This window comes from Ascaphus truei, chromosome 17 (assembly GCF_040206685.1).
Source record: "Ascaphus truei isolate aAscTru1 chromosome 17, aAscTru1.hap1, whole genome shotgun sequence".
In the NCBI taxonomy this organism is placed as follows: Eukaryota; Metazoa; Chordata; class Amphibia; order Anura; family Ascaphidae; genus Ascaphus; species Ascaphus truei.
In genome coordinates, this window is record NC_134499.1 from 11,190,362 (window position 1) to 11,208,728 (window position 18,367).

At 44.9% G+C, this 18,367-nt stretch overlaps 1 protein-coding gene across 2 annotated transcripts in view; it reads left to right on the forward strand.

The window, feature by feature from the left end:
- Window positions 1-17,741, forward strand: part of MYH9 (myosin heavy chain 9) — a 68,492-nt gene extending 50,751 nt beyond the window's left edge. For both annotated transcript variants that reach the window (XM_075573918.1, XM_075573919.1), the window contains exons 15-41: window positions 39-153; window positions 1,368-1,561; window positions 1,652-1,773; window positions 2,612-2,681; window positions 3,003-3,163; window positions 3,308-3,416; window positions 3,730-3,861; window positions 4,491-4,697; window positions 5,320-5,457; window positions 6,036-6,159; window positions 6,434-6,605; window positions 6,719-6,931; window positions 7,051-7,195; window positions 7,733-7,939; window positions 8,026-8,130; window positions 8,735-8,887; window positions 9,718-9,966; window positions 10,476-10,688; window positions 11,447-11,659; window positions 11,993-12,154; window positions 13,241-13,369; window positions 13,724-13,812; window positions 14,190-14,313; window positions 14,489-14,697; window positions 15,522-15,630; window positions 15,787-15,959; window positions 16,506-17,741. In XM_075573918.1, the coding sequence (XP_075430033.1) occupies window positions 39-153; window positions 1,368-1,561; window positions 1,652-1,773; window positions 2,612-2,681; window positions 3,003-3,163; window positions 3,308-3,416; window positions 3,730-3,861; window positions 4,491-4,697; window positions 5,320-5,457; window positions 6,036-6,159; window positions 6,434-6,605; window positions 6,719-6,931; window positions 7,051-7,195; window positions 7,733-7,939; window positions 8,026-8,130; window positions 8,735-8,887; window positions 9,718-9,966; window positions 10,476-10,688; window positions 11,447-11,659; window positions 11,993-12,154; window positions 13,241-13,369; window positions 13,724-13,812; window positions 14,190-14,313; window positions 14,489-14,697; window positions 15,522-15,630; window positions 15,787-15,959; window positions 16,506-16,620 (4,152 nt within the window). In that variant the 3' untranslated portion in view covers window positions 16,621-17,741. The remainder of the gene's footprint in view (window positions 1-38; window positions 154-1,367; window positions 1,562-1,651; window positions 1,774-2,611; window positions 2,682-3,002; window positions 3,164-3,307; window positions 3,417-3,729; window positions 3,862-4,490; window positions 4,698-5,319; window positions 5,458-6,035; window positions 6,160-6,433; window positions 6,606-6,718; window positions 6,932-7,050; window positions 7,196-7,732; window positions 7,940-8,025; window positions 8,131-8,734; window positions 8,888-9,717; window positions 9,967-10,475; window positions 10,689-11,446; window positions 11,660-11,992; window positions 12,155-13,240; window positions 13,370-13,723; window positions 13,813-14,189; window positions 14,314-14,488; window positions 14,698-15,521; window positions 15,631-15,786; window positions 15,960-16,505) is intronic.
- Window positions 17,742-18,367: the final 626 nt, after the last annotated feature.

Sequence of the window (18,367 nt, forward strand, 5' to 3'; positions counted from 1 at the left end):
GATGATAAATGTACCCTCCTGCAATTTTGTCTACATAGGTGGATTACAAGGCTGATGAATGGTTGATGAAGAACATGGACCCCCTTAATGACAACATTGCTACTCTTCTAAACCAGTCGTCTGATAAATTTGTGTCCGAGCTCTGGAAAGATGGTAAGACGATATCCTGTTACGGACATGTGCCATTTGCACCAATTTGTTTAGAACATGTTGACCCATCACTTGTATTCCTGGAGGGTTACAGGGTTCCTGATGGATGCTGCAAAGTCCTCTGGCTTGTTTCAGGCCGTCGTCCTAGCGCCCTAGTTTCATATCTCTTCATACCCTTCCTCTCCTCCCTGCTAGATCTGCGGAAATAATGGCAGTCTCCCATCTAGAGCTTATGGAAAGCAGCAGGTATCGTAGTGCATGGTGTGGCTACTCACGTGCCTGAGTTTGGTTTTGAGACACTGAGAAACCGCTCACAAAGCTTCAACACTCCCACACCTTTTCCTGAAAGTCATGTAGTCTATATTCACACTGATCTCTGTAAAGAGCCTTTTGAATCCAGAATATTTTTTGTGGATTTGTATTCCTGTGGCCTTTTGGACTCTACATGAAGCATGCGCCATAAGATAGGGGTCAGCATTGAGATCCCCTAGACTGCCTGATGTTTTGGTGGGGGAATCTTCTGTATAAAATGGTCAATTCTGCTGCGACAATATTGTCTTAAGGTACCAAAAAATAAGGGTGGGCTGGGATCACCAGAAAAACTCATGGCTGATAACAGAAGATGTATTCTTTCTGCTTTACTCGCTCATCTGGTCTTTAACATCTTCAGTGTAGCACAGTTGGGTTGTTGGCATATTCTGCCCAAGAATAGAATGGTTGGTTATTGCAATTTCAGTTTTTGTGTTCGATCAGAGTAGTGCGCTCTGCATGACAGTATTTATTGGGCACTGCCCAGTTGCCCTCATGTGATCAGAGTTTGTATTTACAAAAATGGTCATGATGGCACCATACTCACCAGTCAACAGGACAGCCCCACTGCATGTCAGGGACAAGAATAACTGGTAAAATAAAGGAGGGGCCGGTTTACCAACGAACTCAGTCATTTGGTGATAAATTTACATATGAATTATTCTTAAATGGCTGTTTCTCTAAACATCTTGTGCTACAAACTACTGTGCAGGTTATATCAAGAACATAACCAAAGGCAGAAATGTTGGGCCAGTCTAGTATGAATTCCCTGCTCTGCTGACATTTCTTCGCTCAGGAGTAGGAAAACATGTTCACAACTACTCCAATGGTCTGAGAATGTGCTGAAGGTTCTGCTTCTGTCTCCTTTCTTCAAACCATCTTAAATTATCCCCCTTTGTTTTCTCCAGTGGATCGCATTGTTGGCCTGGATCAGGTTGCCGGCATTGGGGAAAGCGCCCTGCCCGGAGCATTCAAGACCAGGAAGGGAATGTTCCGTACTGTGGGTCAGCTGTACAAGGAGCAACTTTCCAAGCTCATGGCCACCCTCAGGAACACCAACCCCAACTTTGTGCGCTGTATTATCCCCAATCACGAGAAGAAGGTACACCGTGACGCCCTCTCTACCAATGTGCTGTTCCTGGAGAACATTGATTTTTATTGCCTAATGCTTTCCTTTTGCTCTCCCTTGCAGGCCGGCAAGCTGGAGGCCCACTTGGTGCTAGATCAACTGCGCTGCAATGGTGTGCTGGAGGGAATCCGGATCTGCAGACAGGGCTTCCCCAACAGAATAGTCTTTCAAGAGTTCAGACAAAGGTAAGGAATGGGTCCTGCAGGATGGAAAAAGGGTGATAGCCATCATACTTTCTCCTACCTAAATATTGTAGCTTCCAATCACAGAACAGGTGGCAGCCATAATGAAGAGGAATGCATCATGTTAAAGGGCTCTCGTCAACTTTAAGGTTGCCGTTTCTAAGGCTACGTCTATACTAACTCAGGCGGAGGGGAGGCGCACCCACGCTGCGATACTCTTGCTAAAGCCTGAGCGTTTTCATGGCTTTGCAGAGTATGCAGCGGGTGCGATTTGGGGGCGTGGCAATGACGTTCTGGTGCGGACGTCACTTCCCTACCTCACATCCCGATCCACGGGCATTTTTTCAAATTCAGCATCTGAAGCACTGGGCAGACAAGTTCACTTCCCCCGGTATGGAAATTAACTTTAATTTTGTGTGTTGTGTATGTTGGTTGTGTTGTGTGTGTGTGTGTGTGTGTGTGTGTTTACCACCGGCATACCAAAAAAAAAATGGCGTCACTTTGACTATATCATTTCACTTTGATTGGAGGAGACAGGTCACATGATCATGCCATCGCGCAATAAATCACTTGCCTCTGTCTTCAATTTTGCGCCGTTTTGAGCTCTGATGTGCGCTCTGGCGCCATCTATAGACGGTCTCAAAGAGGACAATACATGTGATGGCGCAGCGTGGGTGCGCCTCTCCCCCGTCCCGCTCCGTCTGAGTTAGTATAGACGGAGCCTTAGTGTTTGCTTCTCAAAATACTTTAGTTCTCATCCATTAACTTAATAGTCTTGAGTGCAGTTATTTTAATAAACATAAATTATCTGTATCTTCTGTAACAAAGATTTCTTTTTTAGATATGAAATTCTCACGCCAAACTCTATTCCCAAAGGCTTCATGGATGGGAAACAGGCGTGTGTGATTATGGTAAGAATAGCAACCCAAAAGGAAGCTTATGTTAAGGCCTTAAATAAATACGCTCATGATGCTAAACATTAGTTACTGGCATTACGTCACTTTGTGCTGGGATTTAAATGGATGTCCGGTGGGTAAGGCGCAGAAAAGTTTAACTCTGCGGGGTCCCCCCTTGGTACCTATACCGTGAAAAAAGGAAAAGGGTGTCCTAAATTAGCAGCTGCTACTGCTGTTTAGTATCCCAAACATTACACACACTGTGCGCAATATAGTCTCTCCTGGATACTTCCAGTAACAATGCCGCGTACCACACCCTGACGTCACTCTTTCCAGATCAAAGCCCTGGAATTGGATCCCAACCTGTATCGGATTGGACAGAGCAAAGTGTTCTTTAGAGCCGGAGTGCTTGCTCACTTGGAGGAAGAAAGGGATTTAAAGATTACAGACGTGATCATTAGCTTCCAGGCCTGGTGCAGAGGCTTCATTGCCAGAAGGTGAGTTGTTGGCTTGGGGTTCATGACCGCCTGTCTTCTGTCACACAGAAGAATGGAAATGACTGGTTGTATCTGACCGTTTTTCATACATGTGATCGCATGTTTGCTTGAGCTGCCTCCCTGTAAAATACGATCTGTTTGCAGGGCCTTTGCCAAACGACAACAGCAGCTGACCGCAATGAAAGTGATCCAGAGGAATTGCGCTGCCTACCTGAAGCTTAGGAACTGGCAGTGGTGGAGATTGTTCACAAAGGTAATGGTGTAACCTCCACTAAGTGATCTCATTGCTGATTTTTAGAAGTACCCCACGCACGTTAACCCTCAGTTCTCACTTTGTCCGAACCTTTTTGTCAATGACCATGGTGTATAGGAAAAATATATTAACATCTGCAATAACTATGCACTGTTTTGCACAGTAATACAGTATAATGTAACTCTAGCTTTAATAGTATAAAGTTTATTTGGGATTTTGTTTGTGGAGACCTCCCAACTGACGTGGGCAATCTGATATATATGGAATCAATTCTGCCACCTCCCCCCTCAACCTCCTAATGTTTTCTGTTAAGGTTAAGCCTCTATTGCAAGCCAACCGATTTGACGAAGAGTTGCTGTCAAAAGATGTGGAGCTTCAGAAAGTGAAAGAACTTCACGTTTTCTCTGAACAGAAGATAGCAGAATTGGGGAATTCACAGAATCAGGTGAGGATAACGGCTGTTCTGTGAAACACAAACGTGTGCTGCTCACGCTAGTTATTCTAACTGGTGGTGGGTCCTTTTACTCGTGTGAATGTGCCAACGTAGGGGCTCAGTTCTGTCATTAGGGCACTGACAGCACAGCTTTGCAGTCCAATCTATTAATCTACACAACGTAGCTATTTATGCAGTATACCATATACCCAGTCTCTAAAACCCAGCTGAGACATAACATAGCCTATATACATATATACATATATACACACACTCACTCTGTAGTGCCCTGTAATGTTGTTGGTCCTCGTCCCTGAAGCACTCAACCACATTAATACACTTGTCTAAAGGTGCAGTTCCCCCTTTTTTTGATGTACTATACAGCATGTCTTCCTTTTCTAGGTGAAAAGAAATGGGCAGTAATCTGCTTTTAAACCAGGTTGAGCCAGTTTTTTTTTAAGGTGTTTTTTGTTGCAGGTGCACCTTAATTTAGACTCTCCCACTTAATTCAGTGACTGCTTGCACGCCAGTCCCTTCCCTTGAATGTGGCCATTGACCATTCTCAATGTTGCAGCTATTTCTTGCACATTCAATGTATGTGTCTTACAATGAAACCATGCTAAGCACTATGCCAATTTTAGCTTATTCAAGAGAAAATGCAGCTGCAGGAACAGTTGCAGGCAGAGACTGAGCTGTGCGCTGAAGCAGAAGAAATGCGGGCTCGTCTAGCTGCCAAAAAGCAGGAGCTGGAGGAGATCCTGCATGATCTAGAGTCCCGGGTGGAAGAGGAAGAGGAGAGATGCCAGATCTTACAGACGGAGAAGAAGAAAATGCAGCATAACATTGGGGTACAGCCATTCTCATTACAAAGTCAAATCCACCATGTAGGGCTTCCCTTCCCCCCAACACTCCCACCTCCGGGGACCTCTTGGTTGCTGGTGAATATTACCTTTAGCCAGAGAATCTAAATATGGTCACCAATTGAAAGCCAGAACTCCCCCTTCTGCGCCTTTCCATCGGCCGCCAGGCTCGCTCAGTGACCATATTGCGATCTCTGGCAAGTACTCTTGCCTGGAAAATGTCAGGTCCCACAAAACAGACTTGAGGTTTCCCAGAGCTGGGAGCAGCACCGTTGAACTCTGTGTGAAGCCATAAAGATGCAAACTAATATTTTAACAATACATAAATCATGCTGCACTGCGTGCTACTTTAAGCACAGTCCTGTATAGCCTCACGGGTAAACATCCAACATACATAAACTTCTTCTTAGCTTAAAGCAAAAATCTGCAATACACTCGGTTCTGCACAGACAGCCACTGCAACCATGGGCACGCCCAACTAATTGCAACATTTCAGTGTCATTTATTTGGTGTGCATCACTATACTACATTGATTTCTTCCATAGTTCATGCAAATCAACAATGTCTCCATTGTAAATGTCAAGTTAATCTTGCTATTTTCCTGTTGCAGGAGTTGGAGGAACAGCTTGAGGAAGAGGAAGCTGCCAGGCAAAAACTTCAGCTGGAGAAGGTCACCACTGAGGCCAAGCTGAAGAAGGTGGAAGAGGATGTTCTAGTCCTGGAGGATCATAACAGCAAGCTCATCAAGGTGAGATTACTTACAGGCAATGTACAGCATTCCTGCAATTTGTGTGTTGAGGTCACTCTAAACACTTGGGTAAGTGTATTTGTTTCAATCTCGTCTGGATGAAATTGTCTTACCTTTGTAGCACACTGGCTTTTGATTTTGAAAATTGTTTCAAATTGAAGGAGCTTTATCTCTACAAAATGTCCCCATTGGCTAAGAAACAGGGGGTCTCAGGAACTGTTTTAATTTCAGCACTTGGACCCCCATGCTCCCTGATATACAAACCTCTAAATGGGCTGCTTGTATAACTTTGTCGGTCATACTGGCTGGTAGGAAGCTGCAAAGGGATGTCTCCCGGCTTCCTACAGGCCACCGGAACTTTTACACAGATCCATGCCCAGCCAAGGCATCTACCGACTGCGCCATTACAGCCATGTATCTCAGGAAGCAGGGAGTCAGTCCCCTGGGAGTTGTTGTTACTGCCGTTCCGCTCCGGAGACCCCCGGCTGCATATCTAATCGAGACAATGCTGCGTTAAAGACACACTAGACTACATTGCAATGCTTTTATTTTAACTTTTGTTCACCGTTTATCTGCAGGAGAAGAAACTGCTTGACGAACGGGTTGCAGAATTCACCACCAACCTTGCAGAGGAAGAAGAGAAGTCAAAGAGCCTGGCCAAACTTAAGAACAAGCATGAGACTATGATCTCTGACCTCGAAGGTACAGACGAGTCTGATGCACATTAATTTTTTTGCCGGAAGAGTTGGTACTGAAGGAAGAAAAAAAAACCATGCATGGCTTAAGTAAACCCCTTGCTAACAAATTAAAGAGCAACAAGACCTGGTTGGGTGTTAAAGGATCATTGTTTTAGAAACCCTTCTGGGGTATGAAGTTTTAAGCTGGGTATAAGCCAACTCCATACGGTACTTTATGAATTACGTACGCGCTTGTGTTGGCGCCTTTTGATGACTAAAGGGGCCTGTCCTTTCTATAGACCGTCTTCGTCGAGAAGAGAAGCAGCGCCAAGAGCTAGAGAAGACTCGCCGAAAGTTGGAAGGTGACTCCACCGACTTGCATGATCAAATTGCAGAGCTTCAGGCACAGATTGCTGAGCTCAAAATGCAGCTCGCCAAAAAGGAGGAAGAACTGCAAGCTGCGTTGGCAAGGTGAGCTTGGGAAAGGTCAAAGGTGTAAGAGCATTTACTACCAGTGCAGTGTAAGAACACCATGCTCGTCTAAGCAATGTGTGTGTGTGTGATAACTTGTGTTTCATTTCCAGGGTGGAGGAAGAGGCTGCTCAGAAGAACATGGCCCTAAAGAAGATCCGAGAGCTGGAGTCTCAGATTGGTGAGCTGCAGGAGGACCTGGAGTCTGAGCGTGCTGCCCGCAATAAGGCAGAGAAACAGAAACGTGATCTGGGCGAAGAGCTCGAGGCCCTGAAAACTGAGCTGGAGGACACGTTGGACTCTACTGCTGCGCAGCAGGAGCTCAGGTACTTTAGTAAGGTTGGCGATTTTTGTGCAAGAACTGCATGACATTGTCTGATTACTTGTGGTCGGAGTATAAAGTACCGCTCGCTGAGATGAGGAATCACTCGTTTGTCTCTGTCAGAACAAAGCGCGAGCAGGAGGTGTCGCATATGAAGAAAACCCTAGACGAGGAGGCACGGACACACGAAGCACAAATCCAGGAGTTCAGGCAGAAACACTCTCAGGCTGTGGAGGAGCTCTCCGAGCAGCTGGAGCAGACCAAACGGGTGTGTGGCCTTGAGTAATAGCGGGTGTATTATACAGGTGTACTAAACTGATCACTTGCAACTTTAATAAAGCCAAGTAATGGTTTTGGCAGTGGGAATATTTCGTGGTAAAGCTCAGATGAGCAACGGTTGAAGTCTTGACCCACTGGGGATGACCATTCCTCATGCCTGTTTGCAAGTGCACTCTGACAAGCATATTACATGCATCAGGATTCAAATCCCAATGAAATATCCTGCAAGATACTGTCTTAATTTTACGAGCGATTTTGTGTTCTTGAATGCCCTCGAGCAATGAGCTTTGTGCGCTGGTACTTTCTGGGTCATTGTTTGACCAAACGTAGATTGTAAGTGGTGCCCCATATTGAGGGGAAAGGCTGGTAACACAGATGGCATTTAATGTAACTGCGCTCTAAATCGCACCCGACCTGGGCAGGGATGAGTTTGTAACCTTGGGTAGTTTGAACCCTTTTACTGTACCTGCTTGTATCTGTAATGATTGCTGTCTTGGTAACAAACCTTTCCCTTTGTTAATTGCAGTTGAAAGGCAACTTGGAGAAGGCCAAACAGTCACTGGAGAGTGAGCGCAATGAGCTGGCCACCGAGGTGAAGGCTCTTCTGCAGGGTAAGGGAGACTCAGAGCACAAGAGGAAGAAGGTGGAGGCACATCTTCAGGAACTGCAGGTCAAGGTCACAGAGGGGGATAGAGTCCGGGCTGAACTGGCAGAGAGAGCCAACAGACTGCAGGTAAGCAACTCGTGTTCCCAATCTTCACTGTGGGAGAAGCTTGAGCATTATTTTCCGAGTCTCTAACCTACGTGTCACTTCTGCAGGTGGAGCTGGATAATGTCACCGGTATCCTCTCCCAGTCAGACACCAAATCCATTAAACTTGCCAAAGATTTCTCTACAATCGAGTCACAACTGCAGGATGCGCAGGTAAGCGGGATTAGACCTCAATACCCCACCGCAGTCATGGGAACAAATCTCCCCCACTGGTTAATGGGCATGAATCCTTTAACCCTTTCCTAAAGCCCTTGACTATTTGAGAAACAAGACTGAAATGAGGGTAAGGGAAATAATTAGTTCAGTCATGTATGTCAAGCTGATGTGTAATTTATTATAATTTTTTTTTTCAATTTGGAATCGTTTTTGCTGCTGTAGGACATGGTTATAGACCTGTGTGTGGCAGCACACCAAAATACAATGTGCTTTAAACGGCAGTAAGCGCATCTATAAAATTAGCAGCTTTATCAGTTTCTCGTTAAACATTCTGATACCATCTCGGTATTTAATAAACGAGTGCCAAGGAGTGAGTTTAGAGGGTTTGGCCTCCTGGCATTAGGGCATGCAGCATGTGAACTAGCCAGGCTGTCACTAAAATGCAATTATCTAGGGTTTGGGGAATTGGGCCAGTCTATTAAATATTTCCCCATTTAGAGTTGTCTATAAAGTTCTGTTTTTTTTTTTTGTAATTTGTTTAAAAAAAAAAAAAAAAAAAAACCTGCCGGCACATTCACCTAGATGTTTTTTCTCTGATTAGGAACTTCTGCAAGAAGAGACACGTCAAAAGCTGAGCTTCAATGCTAAACTCAAGCAGATGGAAGATGAGAAGAACAGTTTCCTTGAGCAGCTTGAGGAAGAAGAGGAGGCCAAGAGAAACATGGTTAAGCAGATATCAACACTGCAGTCCCAGGTGTGTGAGCTAGCGGTTATGAACATGTGCCCTAGGGTCGAGTATGCAGTGGGGTTAGCTTGTTTGACATGATTGGGTTTACGTAGTACAGGAGACACTAGCCTAGAAGGATTTTCAGAAAACCTGTTTAATAGTTAAATATACACTTTTTTTTTTTGGGTCACTTTCCTCTGTCCTCTCTTTGTACTTCTCATTGTCCCCAGTCTTTATCTTCATTCTGCATACAAACAAACATGCAATCAGTACACGCTCTTGAGCCTCAAACATATTCCAAGGTGTTATGCAGAAAGCTTGATGGAAATACTTGCATTATTTTTGTAAGACCTTAAATACAAGATTAAATAGATGTGACTGTCTATTTTTGATTAGATCTATAACACGAGCAGGTGGTGCCATAAACTGGGATTTGGAAATGGGTCAATTAACCAGCCGAGTCGGTAAAGGAGCAGCTACACATTTAAACTTGCCAAAAATGGAACAACATTTAGCATTTGTAATGTTGAACCCTTTCTCAGAGCAAATTACAAATCACTTGGCTCAAGGATGCTGTGTAATGCATCGGAAGTTTATTTACATTGGTCCTAATTCTTTCTTCTGCAAATCTTTAAACGGGCAGAAGCATCTAGTACAGGGGTGGCCACCAGGTCAGGTTTTTGAGATAGTCCTGCTTCAGCACAGGTGGCAGTCATTGGCCACCTGTGCTGAAGCAGTGATATCCTGGAAACCATCCTTGAGGACTGGCATCGACCACCCCTGATGTAGTCTACCTCAAAGTATCGGTGCAGTAAATGAATCTGATCTTTCTCTATTCCATCCCAATCACTTGTTAGATGGCTGATATGAAGAAAAGGATGGAGGAGGGTGTCGGCTCACTTGAGACGGTGGAGGAGTTAAAGAAGAAGCTGCAGAAGGACCTTGAAGGTGTAAACCAGCGCTTCGAGGAGAAAGCGGCCGCCTACGACAAAATGGAGAAGACCAAGACCAGATTACAGCAGGAGTTGGATGATGTCACTGTGGACCTCGATCACCAGCGGCAGACCGTTTCTAACCTGGAGAAGAAGCAGAAGAAGTTTGATCAGGTAATCGAGAAGCAGACGAATGGCTACGTTGGGGATTGGAGAGCTGAATGGCTTTATGGGGCTGTATGAGTATGCAGCCTGGCGAGTTGCTTCTATACCCTGCCAAATGGGGGGGCATGCGAAAGGGTGTTAATAAATGTGCGTAAACACATTCCTAGGTTGTGGGTTTCTCATGTAAAAGATTGGTATAGTATAGCTAGTCGGCAGTCACATGGACACATTTTTCATACCGTTGGTTTCATTCTGCTTTATCTGGTGATGAGAAGTGGTTGTATAATTTTGTGTTATAATGATCTCCAACAGGTGCCTATTTTTACTTAGACCTACGTACAGTGTTTTCTTGGCACCTCCATATTGAACTGTTGGCTTTAACTGTTGTCTTGAAGTCTTTCCTACGTTGGTTGAGCTGCATGAGGTTTCAGTTGTGCGCTAACATTGATTTACGTAGCGTCTGTTTCCATGGCGTAGTAACTAAACTGTGCCCCCCCCCCCCTTTCCTTTGCCATTAGCTGCTGGGAGAGGAGAAGACCATCTCTGCTAAATATGCAGATGAGCGTGACCGTGCCGAAGCAGAGGCTCGTGAGAAGGAAACCAAGTCTCTGTCTTTGACCCGTGCCCTGGAGGAGGCTATAGAGCATAAGGCAGAACTGGAGAGACTCAACAAGCAGCTGCGCACAGAGATGGAGGACTTGGTCAGCTCCAAGGATGATGTTGGAAAGAGTGTAAGTTTCCGCCAGCAAAATGAAGCCCTTCGCTGTAACAGAGGTTTAAACGTTTGCAACTCTTCGATTTTTCAAGATGCGTGTTTTTTTAATTCACTCCTCGTTTCAGAAAATGCATTAGGGAAGTTGTCTTCAAGTAAAACAATATCCTGCTCTACAACGCCATGGCAATGAGCTGTGGCTGGGCATATCTTCCCCGTGGAATTGTAGAGGTAGTTGCAGGTAAAGGACAGCCCTCCCTTGACTGTCCAGCATATGTTGATCAAGCAGCTTTACATGCTTGGCCAAGGTGAAGGCATTCTAGGTACATCTCCCCAGTTGTGGCTCAAACAGTTGGTAAAGGCGGCTGCTGTCAGCTCCAATCCCATTAATCTATGTATATGGACCGTTTGAAAGTTTACCATAATTGGTCAAATGGGGACATCAGTTCTGCACATTGTCACTCAAGGGGAATTCTACATCTGGCTATGAAGTTTGAGGATTTGACGTGTCCAACACAGGGCTATTGGGTGAACCTGTTTAACTTGGTTATTCATTTTCCATAAAGTATTAAAATAAATTGTCTGACCTGGCAGTGTTTTGAGAACGTTCCCTTCTATTGAGTCTACTTGCAGTTACCTATAACAAAGTTGGACATTTGTCAGTGCAGCAAACTGTTAATATAGGAAGAGAAGTCACAAGTAAAATAAATGTGATTGTATGTGATTTTGGTTTTCTCATCTGACAGCCGGTTTTGTTTTCCTGCCGTCTGTCATTAGGTGCATGAGCTGGAGAAGTCCAAACGCGCTTTGGAGCAACAAGTAGAAGAGATGAAGACCCAGTTGGAGGAGCTTGAAGATGAGCTGCAAGCCACAGAGGATGCCAAACTTCGCCTGGAAGTTAATTTGCAGGCCATGAAGGCACAGTTTGACCGGGATCTCCAGGGACGTGATGAGCTAAGTGAAGACAAGAAGAAGCAGCTAGTCAGACAGGTAAAGGTCTTTGCCACATTACATGTTTTATCCGGTTTTAATATATGGCTTTGGCACAGTTGCTGGTTAACCTCAGCATTTTACTTCCACGTTTACTTGCTCAAAATTCTGTTAATAGTCCAGATTGCATTTATCCGTATATGGGTGCATGGTCAGAGTTGGTGGAACACCCACTAAAAGATTCCACAGTAGAGCTGTAAATGACTATCGCAGAAAAAAACAAATGAAGAGGGGATGTCTCGAACATCAAACAATGTGCTCCATGTTTGTCCCCAAGGAGACGCACGAGTATTTTCCCTGAGCAGAATGTGTTGCTTTATCTTGGTGCTATAGGTGAAAGAGATGGAAGTGGAGCTGGAAGATGAGAGAAAGCAGCGTTCCTTGGCTGTGGCCGGCCGGAAAAAGCTAGAGATGGATCTGAAGGACCTAGAAGGGCAGATTGACTCTTCCAACAAGAGCAGAGAAGAGGCCATCAAGCAGCTGCGCAAACTGCAGGTACATCCTCCGTCGTACAGGGTTTGCTGCTCCACAGACTCCTGGGTACATCTTTTACAGCAGAGGTGCGCTAACTGGGGCGTGACATGTTCTGCAGGGGGCGCCATGCTTATACAGGCACCATGCTCTTCCCCACAACATTTAAATAAAATGCTTGGGGAGTGCACGGGGCCTCTGTAACTGCCTCTTGCCTCCGGCGGCTTCTGGCAACACGATGTGACAACGCTAGTGTCTGAGACTAGGTACGGGGAGCGCAGGCGGGGGTGCAAAAGTTTGTGCACCCCCTGTTTTAAAGTACATTAAATCTATTACAGGACTAATTTTCTTTTCTGGCCATGATCGTTATAGCATTAATCCAAGAGGAGATTGCTTTAAATATGGTTACATCTAATGAGGTGCATGTGTCCAACTCCTATAAAATGCTGTGTGGCCTCTATCCTCCTACTAATGTCTAACTTGCTACTCAACATGGAGTCCTCCAATGAATGTAATAACAAACTATACACACACTACTAGATCATTTACTGGTCCCTCAGATTTAACGCTGCGTTTTTAGACACTTGATAAGAAATATTGGTAGTGCCCAGAGTATTCTCGAAACTTTCAATAGAATTTTGTAGCCAACATGAGTCCAGGCCCCATGGATCTTGCAAACCAACATAGGCATGTCACGATCTGTCTGTGCCTCACACCAAGGCCTCGGCTATAGTGCAACACGCTAACTTCCGCGCTCCTCGGCGCAGCAGGAGAGTCCTGTCCTGCAGGCAGAGGCGACAGGGAGGAGTGTCGGGGGGCACGGCTGTGATGTCACAGCTGGCTTGCTTTCTTTGGGCAAACCGCTCACGTGAACATGTTTGTATGTCGAAGCGCTTGTCTCCCTGTTGCGCATGTGCACGCACTGCGCATATGAATTAGCATCCTCGTTTTTCTTGTGCTGAATCCTGCACTATGTCCGCAGCCCAAGGTCAACAAGAGAGCAGGCATTGGGATTATAAAAGGGTTCACCTGCTTCAAAGCCTCTGCCACTAAACTTCACTCCAACTGTTGAGCTACTTCAGCACTTAACCCCAACTGGTTATTCTGCAGGCTCAGATGAAGGATTACCAGCGAGAACTGGAGGACACCCGTCTATCCAGGGATGACATTTTAAGCCAATCCAAGGAGAATGAGAAGAAATTCAAGAGCATGGAAGCTGAGATGATCCACATGCAGGAGGTAGGCATCGAAAATGGGTTTGATGTGCAGGGTTTTGGATTTGGAGAAAGTAGATGGGACCCAAGCCCCATTCTATATCAACTGGAGGGTGTTAAAGTTGGCAAGTTAACCCTTTGCTGACAGAGGGGACTGCAGCCTGTTGGACTGACGATGAAAGGTGAGGAGTTTCTGTTTAAAAGGGAGGATTCAAAAATCATGCAATGCTTCACATCGGACAGTACATTGACTGGGACATCAATATTACACCGGTAATATTTAGATTTAACGGGTCATTTGCATTAACCTTACTAGTTTAGTCTCTGGACGAGGGAAAGTATTCAGAACCACTCACTGCTTTCACGTGGTCCTCTTTAGGAACTTGCTGCTGCTGAACGTGCAAAGCGTCAAGCCCAACAAGAGCGAGATGAACTGGCCGACGAGATCGCAAACAGCAGTGGCAAAGGGTATGTCGCTCCTCCAGGCCTCCAGATGTTTCCTTTCTGCTTTTAACTACAAATAGCAGTCACTATCTGGTAGTTATACACAGAGGTGAATGAGTTCTATATTTACGTGCACGGTGCATGAATAAGAAGTGTGCTCATTAGTCACCTGACTTCGGTGTTTCTTGAAATACTCATATGATTTGAGTGATCAAATACTGAGAACCCATCGCTTCTCCCCACTTGTGTGGGTGTGGTTAATGTGATAGGAAGGAATCTGAAGATGTTCAGAAATTAGCAGCTATAATAAAACTGAATGTCTGTCAAATGTGGTGGATTCCATGCAAACACCCGCTGTGTGCGCTGATTAAGTTCTTACACACCTCGTATGGTTTCTTCAGTGCTCTGGCCCTGGAAGAGAAGCGTCGCTTGGATTCCCGCATTGCACAGCTGGAGGAGGAGCTAGAGGAGGAGCAGGGTAACACAGAGCTGGTGAATGACAGGCTGAGGAAAGCAACTCTCCAGGTACATAAAATCAGCAGCACTCCTATACTGCGTGATGGGTTCTGCAAACATTGCTGAACATCATCCTGCAGCACAGGACCATTTGCACCCTGCCTTCCAATGGTGCAGACTGGCCATGTTTCTGTGGGAATAGTATGTGGAGATGCTGGCTGACCTACTCTCAATCTTTTGACAGATTGACCAGCTTAATACTGACCTGAACGCTGAGCGTAGCCATGCTCAGAAGAATGATAATGCACGCCAGCAGATGGAGCGCCAGAACAAGGAACTGAAGACAAAGCTGCAAGAGATGGAAGGCACTGTGAAATCCAAGTTCAAGGCATCCATCACGGCACTGGAGACCAAGATCGCGCAGCTAGAGGAGCAGCTCGATACAGAGACTAAGTATGTCCCAGGGTTATGTAAAACTGCAGTTATGTGTGCCCCTCTGCTTTATAAAAGCAAGGCAATCTAAACCATTTAATCCAATCTTAAAGATCGACTAAATGAATCCTCCAGCGCACACTGACAATGTTGTAAAGATAGAGCGTAGTTACTTGGCAGTCATCCTCTAAAAGAAACTTGCATGTATACTGATTTTTTCCATGTGTATCTGGGCCACTGAAACTTTGTGGTAACGTACCATCTGGAGACTGAAAAAAGGGCCATTTTATACCCAACACCCGTGGTACTGTATACTAGTATCTATGCTGTGCTTACTCGCATTATGAAGTTCTTTTGAGAAACATTATGGGTTCTGGCCAATATTTACTAAGCAGACTTCTGCCATGAGACGCCTTCCAGCGCTGGGAGACCCGTTTCCAACCCGTTCACTTTAATGGTCTGAAAGGCTACTAGAGTGGGTCTTATTGCAGGTGTGCCTGCTTGGTAAATATGTTTTTATAGTTATATTTTGAAGTAGAGGATTTATTGGACAACGTGTTATACATTTACATTTAAAGAGGGGGTGTCCCGTCTCTGTTCCTCATAACTTGCACTGTTCAGTGCACTCTACTTGTATTTCTGGACACTGCACTATGAAAGATTTAACCCCTTGCATCTTAGGGGACTTGCAACACTTTGCTTCCCTTTGCAGCAAGTGAGGGGGACGTTTGACTTTGCTTGTTTTTTTAATTGTATTTTTCACTAGCACTTCATAAGAGGGGGTCAGCCTTTGTATTGTAAGAGCCAACGCATGTTTCTCTTACCTGCTAATTTGTCTGCCACAGGGAGCGCCAGAACGCTAGCAAGCAAGTGCGACGCACAGAGAAGAAACTAAAGGATATCTTGATGCAGGTGGATGACGAGAGGCGCAACTCTGAGCAATACAAAGACCAGGTGATGCAGCACCCACCATTACCTAGTAACACTTTCCCTTCATATTGCATTCACCCTTCCCATACCTTGTGGTTGGCTGCCATCTTTCCATAACACAACCTCATACCCTTTACGGTTTCTGGAAAAGTTTGGCTGAGCTCCTTATTTTTGTACCAGGCTGAGAAGAACAACGTTCGCATGAAGCAGCTGAAGCGGCAGGTGGAGGAAGCGGAGGAAGAGGCTCAGCGTGCCAACGCCATGCGACGCAAGCTGCAGCGTGAGCTAGAAGACGCCACTGAGACTGCAGATACCATGAACCGTGAAGTCAACACTCTGAAGAGCAAACTCCGGTAAGAGCCGGTGTACAACTGCAAACACCAGGTCCTGTGCCAATCCAGTCACCAAAAGCTGTAAGCTTAGCTTGCCTGTCATTGTGTAGAGATGTGCCCTTATTAAATAATAAAGGCACAATACTTGGGCTGCCTTGCACAACAGTTTTACATTTAGGAGTAAAAACGAATGCTGCTGATCACATGGAACTGTTTTTTTATTCCTGCTTTTGGCCTGATGAGCCCTGGAAAAATAACAAGCGTTCATTGTTAGAATCTTTTGGCTGACAAGGGCAACTGTAACGCTCTGATACAATTAGTGGCAGGCTGCTCTGGCAGTCGGGACTTGTGGATGGTGAACTCTTGGAAATGAGAACAAAATAGTATAACACTTTTTGTGGAAGCAGCATTCTTACTGTGATCCTGTTTCTATAAAGGCACTACTGTGCAACATGTTTTACACACAGTTACAATTCTCCCAGACTAGATAGTCCCAACATATGATTATTTTCCACACACTAGATCATATACTTGCATTTCAGTAGCTCACATGTCTGTTCTCCCCAGGCGTGGCGACATACCCTTTGTCACAAGGCGTGTTGGCAGGAAGGGCGTTGATGAAGCTTCTGATGATGACTTGGATGGCAAAGCAGATTCTGGGGATACCAAATCTACTGATTAAGAAACTTCAGCCCCACACCTGCCCCGTCTCCTTGTCCTTCAGTGATCCGGGCGAGTTTAAACAATGCAGAACTCGTCATGGTAACCAAGCAAAACCTGCCACGGTCTGACTGAACTACCAAGATCTCTCCCTCTCCCGGTCTTCCTCTTGTTAAACACCAAAGCCAGAGCCTGTTCAGATGCAATCGGTCCTATACCTAGGCTTTGTGTCATGGCCTATGGTTGCTATGAGTCCTAAATATTAAAGGCAAATATATTGTGCACTCTGTTATGGCAATCAGGACACGGTTAAAGTCATACTTCATTCCAGCACATGTTGTGTATGGAGAGAAATGAGACAAGGGCTGCTCTCTGAAGAGGTGATTCAATTTTCCCTCTTGACAGTCAGTCATTATTTTGCCTTTGTCTTTTGTTTAATAACCCTTTGCTGCCAGTCTAGCTCTTATTTCCTGCTGCTGATGGGTTAGATGAAACGGGCTCCTGTGCACGTCCCATTCATAATTCTTGTTCCCTCCTGCTTTCTGTTCTGTCATTATGGAGATCTTAAAATCTGTAAATGGCAGAAGCCTTTGGCTGTCGTATACTGGGAATTCGGTTAAGGACCAAATAGTCTAATCAGGAAAAGTGTGAAATCATGTTGGATTTTTTTACATTACAAGTACGTCTGTTTACTTGTACTTGTCTAAGGGATGAAGAAAAAAAAAAAAAAAAAGATATATTATAAATAAATATGTAACTGGAGAACTAGCCGTACTGCACCGCCTATACAAACTGGTATTCTGCACACACCTTATTGTAATGGTCAAGCTGTTATTTTGGAATAAAAGGCTAAAATCCCTCGTTTCGTATCACTGCCTCTCTGGCTCGGATGAGAGAAGCTCCCACTGGAATCAATCGTACTGTCTGTTTTTGGCCTCACCAACCAAAGAGGAAGTAGTTTAACAGAAGCGACAATACTTTGTTCAGTGTGAGGTGTTACCTTCTCGCCTGTATCTTTATCCTATGTCTCCTATAAGTGCCTTTTATGCTGCAGCAATGTCGCCTCCACTGAGAGCCAACAGAGCACATAAGCATGGGCTTACTTGCTGTTGCTTTACATAATAAAGTTTGACAGTGCTGCAATCTTTGTCCTGTGTAGTTATTAGCTCTTAAATTGTTTGTATGCAACTACTGCAACATGTCTGCTAACTAGCCATAATGCTGTATTTATTTAACACCATGGACACTGCCATCCATAACAGCTCTTACAATGCATCTTTACTTCAGACCACTGAAAGGAAATGGTTGCACTACCATATATCATTCCTACAATAGGTACTGAATTGTTGAACACAAAACCACCTCTGTACCTGCTGCAACTTTTTGCAATTTTTTGGGGGGGTTTTTTGGTAACAAATAGGAAGATACTGACGAAACAACTGCCACCTATGATTCCTCCAGTATAAAAGCTCATCTAAGCAATTGAATATATATATTTTTTTTTTTTTTTTTTAAAGGATTGAAGCAGGGGTACTCTGGTGCTGAAGCCCGTTAATCTTGGCTGCAGGGACCCCTTGCTTCCAGAGATACATACCTCCTTAGTGAGTGCATATAGGCACTCCAGGGTTTACATGGCTGCTTTTCAAAGCACTGGGTCACTGCTTCCTATTAGCCCAAATGATGGAGCTTTAAACTTGCCTCCAAAAGGGGGTACCAGTATCACAGGCGGGGGTCCCTGGAGCTGAAATGAATAGAAGTCAGCGCTGTAG